The sequence below is a fragment of the Salmo trutta genome, chromosome 1 (genome assembly GCF_901001165.1).
Source record: "Salmo trutta chromosome 1, fSalTru1.1, whole genome shotgun sequence".
NCBI classification, from domain to species: Eukaryota; Metazoa; Chordata; class Actinopteri; order Salmoniformes; family Salmonidae; genus Salmo; species Salmo trutta.
Window position 1 is genome coordinate 13,470,605 of NC_042957.1, and position 8,862 is coordinate 13,479,466.

An 8,862-nucleotide genomic window follows, 5' to 3' on the forward strand; every position below is an offset into this window, starting at 1 on the left:
TACTGACTGAGAGAACATGCCCCCTAGAGGCCACGGTTGATACTAACTCATGTGTCACTGAAGGACAATCTATATCCAGTTGTCAAAGCAGTCTCCCTGCCATAGGAGATTGGTGGCACCTTCATTTGGGAGGGTGGGCTCGTGGTAATGACTGGAGCAGAATAGGTGGTATGGTATTAAATACATCAAACACATGGTTTCCAGGTGTTTGACACTATTTCATTTGCTCCATCTGGCCATTATTATGAGCCGTTCTCCCCTCAGCAGCTTCCACTGGTCCCTACCTACCACATTCATACATGTTCACTTAGTCCTGTGAAGGCATCCTCCCTGCCTACCACATTCATACATGTTCACTTTGTCTTGAGAGGGCAATAGGGGGTGTTGAAAAGTGTGCGCTTTCCTCTCTGATGGGATTTCCACAAAAAGCTAATTTCCTGGATGGCTGCTTACTCTCTCTGTTACATTAGAAAGTGCACTTTGATTCTTAAAAAAAACACCAGCAGTGCCTATTCTCCACTGCAGTCTAATCAGCAGTGTTACTATGTCCCTGACCACCGTGTTATCGTAACTAATGTTTCTGAGGGGGTGGCTCTGCATAAAGACCATCATTTAGCTCCTGTGGTTAGCAAAGAATCCCATCCCTCATAGCACCCAACAACCCAAAACCTGACAGACAGGACAGCGTTTGTCAGAACCAACCAAGTGTGTCGTAATGGTACAAATTCCTATATACAGTACTTAAAATTAAGGATCTGACAAAAAAAAAAAAAAACACCTAAAATGACATACCCAAATCTAACTGCCTGTAGTTCAGGCCCTGATGCAAAGATATGCATATTCTTGGTACCATTTGAAAGGAAACACTTTGACGTTTGTGGAAATGTGAAAGGAATGTAGGAGAATATAACACAATAGATGTGGTAAAAGATAATACAAAGAAAAAAACAACCGTTCTTTTGTATTTTTTTGTACCATCCTCTTTGAAATGCAAGAGAAAGGCCATAATGTCTTATTCCAGCCCAGGTGCAATTTAGATTTTGGCCAATAGATTGAAGCAGTATGTGTGTAACGTTTCAGACTGATCCAATGAACCATTGCATTTCTGTTCAAATGTTGTATCAAGACTGCCCAAATGTGCCTAATTTATTTATTAATAACTTTTCATGTTCAAAATTGTGCACTCTCCTCAAACAACAGAATGGTATTATTTCACTGTAATGGCTACTGCAAATTGGACAGTACAGTTAGATTAACAAGAATTTAAGCTTTCTGCCAATATCAGATATGTCTATGTCCTGGGAAAATGTCTTGTTACTTACAACCTCATGCTAATCGCATTAGCCTACGTTAGCTCAACTGTCCCGTAGAAGGGACACCGATCCCGAAGTTAAGCAAAAAACACTTACTGTAAGTTAAACCCACTGATTAGAAAACCATTTGTATTCCTTCTAAGAGTAAAAAAGATAGCAGATAGAATTCCACACTACTGTCCACAGTATAAATTACATGGCAGACAGAACTTGGAAATATCTATGGTACAGTATATATTTTTTCTCAAACAACTGGTGTGGGAGCATCCTGTTAGAAGCGTCACGTGTGGCAGAACTCGGTGCTGGGAACGTTGCTGCTCTTGCAGTAGGCTAAGCTATTGTTACTGAGGTGACAGTCTCTGAAGCCAATGCCTCCATTGGGTGTGTAGATGGGCTGAATCCTGTAATCCCCTTTCAGAAGTTGCTCATTGTTCAGGGAAACTATCTGAAAGCTGGTCTCAGTCATTTCCAGTATAGAGTTATCCTTTTTGGTCCCCGCCTCGCAGTAGTCGTCTTTTCTCCTGCCACGGTTGTATTTCCACTTAGACGATTCAGAGCGGCTCTTCTTGTGCATGTGCCAACAAAACAGGCTCAGCAGCATTACCAGGACGACAAGGACTGCCCCGCCTATCACTCCGGCCAAAAGGAGAGTGGAGTTGGTGTCCTGTTGAGCTTCCTCTGACCCTGTGGCCTTGTTGTTGTTGGAGCTGGATGAGGTCGACTTGGTTCTGGCGTCTGAGCATATTGTATCCTCCCCTGGGCGGTAGGAGTTGAGGGTGTCCAGCACATAAACACAGACCCGGTACACCGACCTGGGTTCCAGGTTGGTCAAGCTAAGCTTCCGCCTTTCCCCACTCACCGTCCTTTCGCGGCTGGCGTCGCTCATCAGGCTCTGGCCCATCTTGACCCAGGTCACCTTGTAGGCTGTGACGGTGAAGTAGGAAGCCCAGCTTACCTCAATGCAAGAGGCATTGACCACGTGGAAGGATATCCGTAGGGGGTCCTCATAGGGGGGCAGGGGGCCAGCGGGGTGGGGAGGCAGGGCAGGGGGAGGGGAGGGTGATGTGGGATAGGAGGAGGTTGTGAAGGTGGGAATAGAGCTGGTCATGGAGGAGGTAATGAGGGTGGTGGTGGTGGGGAGTTGGGGGTGCGGGGAGATGGAGCGCAGGGTAGGCCAGAGGTCGGGCTGGAGGTCCGTCCCAGCTGGGCACTGGATAGAATCCAGGGTGAGTTCTCTGATTGCCATGCCGCGCACCCTCGCTGGGCTCTGGCACATTGAACCGCGCACATTGATGGAGCCTGGCAGCGACTTGAGCCACACCACCACCCATTTGACGGTGCAATCGCAGCGCCACGGGTTGTTCCGAACAGTGAGTTGTCTGAGGCTGACGAGCCCGTCAAAGACCCCCTGTGTCAGCGTCTGCAGCTGGTTGTTGGAGATATCCAGTCTCTCGAGCCTCTGCAGGCCGGAGAAGGCTGTCACTGGGATCTGGTCCATCTGATTATCCTGCAGGCTGAGCTTGACCAGTGACTGCGTCGGGAGGAGGGGCGGGGGGAACGTCAGAGAGTTACGGGCCAGTGCCAGCTCCCGGAGGTTGGACAGCTCCTGGAACGTCCCCGGGGCCACGCCCTCGTCCGTCAACAAGTTGCCATCCAACAGGAGGCGCTGTAGCCGCGTCACGTTCTGGAATGCCTCCTCAGCGATGACGGCGATACGGTTCTCGTCTAATCGCAGCTCTGTGAGGTCCTCTGGGAGACCAATCGGGACACTGCTCAGGTGGTTCTTGGTGAGGAAGAGCAGCTTGAGGCTGACAGCATCCCGGAATGCCCCCTCCTCCACCCCAACCGTAGAGATGGAGTTATCGTCCAGGTGGAGCTCCTCTAGGCGGGGCAGTTGGGCCAAGGCAGCCCTGGAGATGGTCTGGATGTTGTTCTCTTGCAGGTGGAGAACCCGTATGTTCTTAGGCAGGTTGATGGGGAACTCGTCCAACTGGTTGCCATAGAGATACACTGTCTCCACGGACGCCACGTTGTGTAGTTCCCATGGGAACCCTGCATTGTTGATCTGGTTGTTGTGGAGGTAGAGGATCTTGTAGCCCTCTGTCACCCCCAGAGGCACAGACGTCAGGCTCCGCTCGTTGCAGTAAACAAAGGTTTTGTCGCAGCGACACTCTTCTGGGCACGAGGTGGCAGGGCAGCTGAAGTGCACATTGAGGCTCAGGATGACTGTCAACCAGAAACGCAGAAATGAACCCCAATCTTTATTCCACAGCCCAGCCTGAAACTCCATAGTGTAAAATCAGAAGGAGGGGAATGTCCTTGGGTTGGAGAAATGAAAAAGCAACGCACCAAAAAAAAAAAAGGGAAAAGTATTGAAAGTATTGAAGTAAATCCACCAAAAGAGTCGACAAAAAAACAGTCCTCTAAAAGAGTTTGATGATGCTGAGCACCTCTTTTTCACGGGGCGGTAGAACAAGAAGCCGTAGGGTTAGGCTTAATCCCCCTGTAATTGATTAGTCCTCAACTTTAAGAGAGACAGCGGTCTCATTAGGAAGAGCAGGTCCTCTAAGTGAAGTTGACTCTGACGCCATTCATGCTGAGATATCAGACCAGAGCACTCTCTGCTCGTCCTCACAGGACAGGGCACAGCCTGGGCCAATTTAGTGCAGAATCGCAGCCGAAAGCCGATGTGTTTGTGGTCTCCTCCTCTCCTCTCCTCGCCACCCACCCGTCACCGTCACACACTGCTGGTCCCCGCCTGGGGCAGCGTCCAGGGGGGGTGACATTTGGATCCAGAGACCTGTTCCACAAGACAAAGGAAAGGCGAGATTAGTGGCGGGATTTAGGGCAGGGGTGGTCTGTTTTCTCTGTGAGAAAAAAAGAGCTCTGTCACAACTCACACGCACACACAGGCTGAAAATATACACACATACTGTAGATCCATAGATCCATAGAGACACACTCTTGTTAATGGCCAGATAGCATCTCTCTCTCTCTCTCTCTCTCTCCCCCTCTCTCTCAGGAACATGCTTAACCCACACACAGATCCACACAGTCTCACACTTTCACACTCCTTTGAAATGTATGCACAGGCTATTTCTTTCGAAATTTCAAACCATCTGATAAAAATGCAGGAGAGTTCTAGAACATCCGGTTTTAGCAGACATAAAGGGGGCTTTCATTCCTTCCTCTCAGTCAAAGAGAGAGGAGAGAATATAGTAGATGCCAGGACAGCATCCTCATTCTGAGATTTCCACAGCAACAAGTCAATGCCTCAGTGCTAAATAACATGCTAATAAACACATTGCAATTATTTTGAACCGTATGAAACATAAATGAGACATAGCAGAGATATGAAAGGAAAACATACAGACATATCAGGCAGCTCTTGTGTGAAAACAGTCTTTGCTTCTTCTTTGTCTTTGTTAGAGCAGACAGTGTTTTGAAGTCAGAGCTGGTAAACATGTTGTGCTTACAGTAAACAGAGATAGGTGTTTTTCTCCTCTAAAGGTTCCCCTTACATATTACAAACCACCAACCATCTCCAGCACACGGACATGAAATAAGGCACTGCAAAATTAAATATAAGGGGAGTGTGTGAGTGTGCGTGTGTGTGTGCGTGTGTGTGTGTGGGTGGGGGGGGGGGGAGGGGGGGGGGATTTTATACCAACCCCAGAGTGACAAACACAGCCTGTCAAATGAAATGGGATTGGAAAAGAATTTAGCTCCTCCACTTGCGATAAATGATCGATACTGGACCATTTCTTAACATGGTTTAGAGGTTTAGAGTGGGCACAAGGCCACCCGGTTACAGTATGGGCCTCGGCACAAGGCCACCCGGTTACAGTATGGGCCTCGGCACAAGGCCATCCGGTTATAGTATGGGCCTCGGCACAAGGCCACCCGGTTACAGTATGGGCCTCGGCACACGGCCACCCGGTTACAGTATGGGCCTCAGCACAAGGCCACCCGGTTACAGTATGGGCCTCAGCACAAGGCCACCCGGTTACAGTATTGGCCTCAGCACAAGGCCACCCGGTTACAGTATGGGCCTCAGCACAAGACCACCCGGATAGGGTATGGGCCTCAACACAAGGCCACCCGGTGACAGTATGGGCCTCACCACAAGGCCACCCGGTTACAGTATGGGCCTCAGCACAAGGCCACCCGGTTACGGTATGGGCCTCGGCACAAGGCCACCCGGTTACAGTATGGGCCTCACCACAAGGCCACCCGGTTACAGTATGGGCCTCAGCACAAGGCCACCCGGTTACGGTATGGGCCTCGGCACAAGGCCATCCGGTTACAGTACGGGCCTCAGCACAAGGCCACCCGGTTACGGTATGGGCCTCGGCACAAGGCCACCCGGTTACAGTATGGGCCTCACCATAAGGCCACCCGGTTACAGTATGGGCCTCACCACAAGGCCACCCGGTTACAGTATGGGCCTCACCAAAAGGCCACCCGGTTACAGTATGGGCCTCAGCACAAGGCCACCCGGTTACAGTATGGGCCTCAGCACAAGGCCACCCGGTTACGGTATGGGCCTCGGCACAAGGCCACCCGGTTACGGTATGGGCCTCACCACAAGGCCACCCGGTTACAGTATGGGCCTCACCACAAGGCCACCCGGTTACAGTATGGGCCTCACCACAAGGCCACCCGGTTACAGTATGGGCCTCAGCACAAGGCCACCCGGTTACAGTATGGGCCTCACCACAAGGCCACCCGGTTACAGTATGGGCCTCAGCACAAGGCCACCCGGTTACAGTATGGGCCTCACCACAAGGCCACCCGGTTACAGTATGGGCCTCACCACAAGGCCACCCGGTTACAGTATGGGCCTCAGCACAAGGCCACCCGGTTACGGTATGTGCCTCAGCACAAGGCCACCCGGTTACGGTATGGGCCTCAGCACAAGGCCACCCGGTTACGGTATGGGCCTCAGCACAAGGCCACCCGGTTACAGTATGGGCCTCAGCACAAGGCCACCCGGTTATAGTACAGTAGTTAGGCCATCCTGGGTGGTAGCTAACCTAGCGGTTAGAATGTTGGACCAGTAAACGAAAGGCCGGTAGTTCGAATCCCCAAGCTGACAAGGTGAAAATATGTCGATGTGCCCTTGAGCAAGGCACAAACCCTAATTGTTCCAGGGTTTCTGTTGATAATGGCAGACCCTGGCCGTGACCCCACTCTCTGAGAGTGTCTCAGGGAGAGTTGGGATATGAAGAAAAAAAATCGAATTAATGCACACTTTTACATGTGTGAAAAAGGACAAATATAAGCAACCACAACATTATTATTACAGTAGGGCCTCAGCTCCCGCATCCCAGTATTCACGTTTATTGCCTATTACACATTTCCTCTCCATCAGTGCTTTTAACTTAACAGGAGCACCACCCTGTGTCAATGCTGAATAGACCCATACCTTTAATACAAAACAGGTTTGATTGGCTGCCTTTTAAATAGGGGATTGGGTAACATAGCCAACGAGGAATGCACATATGGATAGAATAAAGTTATCTGTATTGTTAGGTTGCTCTGTAGACTGATGAGATGGGGCACTGCTCCTTATAAAGATGGAACAAACAATATGAAATACATCTGCGATCTACTTTTCGAAATTGTAAAGGGCTAAATTTAATCAAATAAGCTTCAGGGGAAATAAGCAGCAACCACATGCGGCAATAAATTTGCTGCCACAGCAACAGTACCTAAAATGATTATAGCTGCATAAATAACGACATTGGACATTGGAAGGAATTGTGGAGGAAAAAATAAACCTTTAGAAGCAAGGCTGAATAACACGTCCAATACACACACAATAAAGTTGCCATTTCCATGTATCCAAATACAAAATGTATTGCACAGAGAGAGAAATGTGCACTCGGACCAATTAACTCAGCGGGCAAGTTGTGAGCCAACTGCCAATGTGTCTGTGCGAACAGATAGAATAACGTTTTTCGGCTGAGGGAGCACAGTTCTTGCCAGATGAATTAAGTGATATCGCGGCCAAATTCAATCCGATTAGGATTGGATTAAATGACAATAACGCAATTAGAAGTTTAAAACGGGTAGAATATTTTAAAGGCGATAAAAGGCGGATCAGGTATACTTCAAAGGCAGCTCAGTGAGTGGTGTTCATTTGAATGAATTATTACAAAGGGACGTTGAGAGCCGTAACCGAGCATTGAAATTTCAAGTGCAAACGGAGGCTTCGCTTTTCTCTAAAGGAAAAAAAACTAAAACCGTGCGCTTTGTAGCACATTGATCTTTGACATGATGAAAAACCTAATTAACGGATTAATAAATTGTACCATCTATAAACAAATATTTGTAAAAACTATTGACAGTTGACAAGTTGACCACATTTCATTTATAGATGGCAGTAGATTGTAAAGATAATATAATATATTAGGAAACGGCGTGATTTGAATAAAAATAATACAATAGCGCTTGAGTTTTAATACCTCCACAATGTATGAACCAAATCCAGTTCAATCTACTCATATAGCCTATAAAACAAGAACTCCACAAAAAAATATTGAAATACCTTGTAGTAAGCTATAGTTGTTAATTCAGCTCGGCATTATAGAAACCCAACTGCTGTGAAGAAAAAAATTGCCTTTATGGTGCTATAAAACATTTGCACTACTGTAGCCTACCTTAGATGAGGCTTTGTCCGTATCCATTGTATGCCTCTTAATCATGTTAAACTTTTTTCTTTATCGCTTTGCCTTGACCCAGCGCCATTCGGTATTGTTTGTGCGAAACGGTTCCGAGCGCCCTGCCACCCGTAGGTATACCGGACAGCATGCTGCCTGAGTTCGGGAAACAGTTTTCTGATCTGTCCGCAATTTTCTCCTATTCCTATTTTCCTACGACTCACCTCAGCGCTTCTCAAAACCTTGGGCAAGGCATTAGAGCGGGAGAGCAGGACTTGAGGCAGCAGAGGCAGCACCGACTTCTTCTGTTGCAGTCCCCCGAAACAGTGAACACGCACTTTTCAAGGAATCTGGCTGATCCCCCAATCATGACGGCTTGCGTTCAGGTTGTTTTGGGGACGCTAAAAACTTGCCTTCCATGCTTGGAATACCAGAGGTATTTTGCTAAAATAAATTCAGTTGATAGTGATGTGTGTGCACAGCTCACCTCTCTCTCTCTCTGCTCTCTCTCTCTTTCCGTCTGTCTCTTATCTCGCTCTCTCATCGTCACTCAGGTCCCTCCTACCCTACTGGGCCTACCCTTCCTTTCCTGAATAAAGAATGCATCTCCCGGAGCAGCTCGGAGAGAGATGGTTAGGAACCACAGCTCCTCCCAACACTGACGCCCTCATACCTCTCATTTTACATGGTAAATTCAACTTTCTTGTTTGTCTGGACTAGCCTAATTTATATTTATCTTAGTTAACTATATATTTTCCGTAAACACAAAGTTCATTAGGAATGGTCCTAGACGATTGATCTGGATAAAGTACATGTCCAGACCATTCTCACTTCACATTCTATTCAGTTTCTATTGGAAGGCAGAGCTCTATGCATAATTCTGT

The 8,862-nt window shown here is 48.1% G+C and overlaps 2 protein-coding genes across 3 annotated transcripts; one reads left to right on the plus strand and one right to left on the minus strand.

Moving 5' to 3' along the window:
- Window positions 1–1,550: 1,550 nt before the first annotated feature.
- LOC115165336 (leucine-rich repeat transmembrane protein FLRT2) lies at window positions 1,551–8,635 on the minus strand. Of its 2 annotated transcripts, none has more exons than XM_029718503.1 (2): window positions 8,203–8,635; window positions 1,551–4,113 (listed from the first exon to the last, which is right to left on the minus strand). In XM_029718503.1, the coding sequence occupies exon 2, from the start codon at window positions 3,601–3,603 to the stop codon at window positions 1,594–1,596; it is 2,010 nt and encodes a 669-aa protein (XP_029574363.1). In that variant the 5' UTR covers window positions 3,604–4,113; window positions 8,203–8,635; the 3' UTR covers window positions 1,551–1,593. The 2 variants fall into 2 exon arrangements, with proteins under 2 accessions (XP_029574363.1, XP_029574304.1); XM_029718444.1 differs by having other exon boundaries at window positions 7,979–8,635.
- Window positions 4,001–6,315, plus strand: LOC115191655 (early nodulin-75-like). The gene is made up of 3 exons (XM_029749877.1): window positions 4,001–4,092; window positions 4,743–4,770; window positions 5,425–6,315. The coding sequence occupies exons 1-3, from the start codon at window positions 4,001–4,003 to the stop codon at window positions 6,313–6,315; spliced, it is 1,011 nt and encodes a 336-aa protein (XP_029605737.1).
- Window positions 8,636–8,862: the final 227 nt, after the last annotated feature.

Bases quoted from the DNA above. Each gene is read 5' to 3' on its own strand.
- LOC115165336 (XM_029718503.1), bottom strand. From the start codon at position 3,603: ATGGAGTTTCAGGCTGGGCTGTGGAATAAAGATTGGGGTTCATTTCTG.
- LOC115191655 (XM_029749877.1), top strand. From the start codon at position 4,001: ATGTGTTTGTGGTCTCCTCCTCTCCTCTCCTCGCCACCCACCCGTCAC. The intron at 4,093-4,742 runs GTGACATTTGGA...TGTCTTTGTTAG, and splicing joins TGGGGCAGCGTCCAGGGGGG to AGCAGACAGTGTTTTGAAGT. The intron at 4,771-5,424 runs GTAAACATGTTG...ACCCGGTGACAG, and splicing joins GTGTTTTGAAGTCAGAGCTG to TATGGGCCTCACCACAAGGC.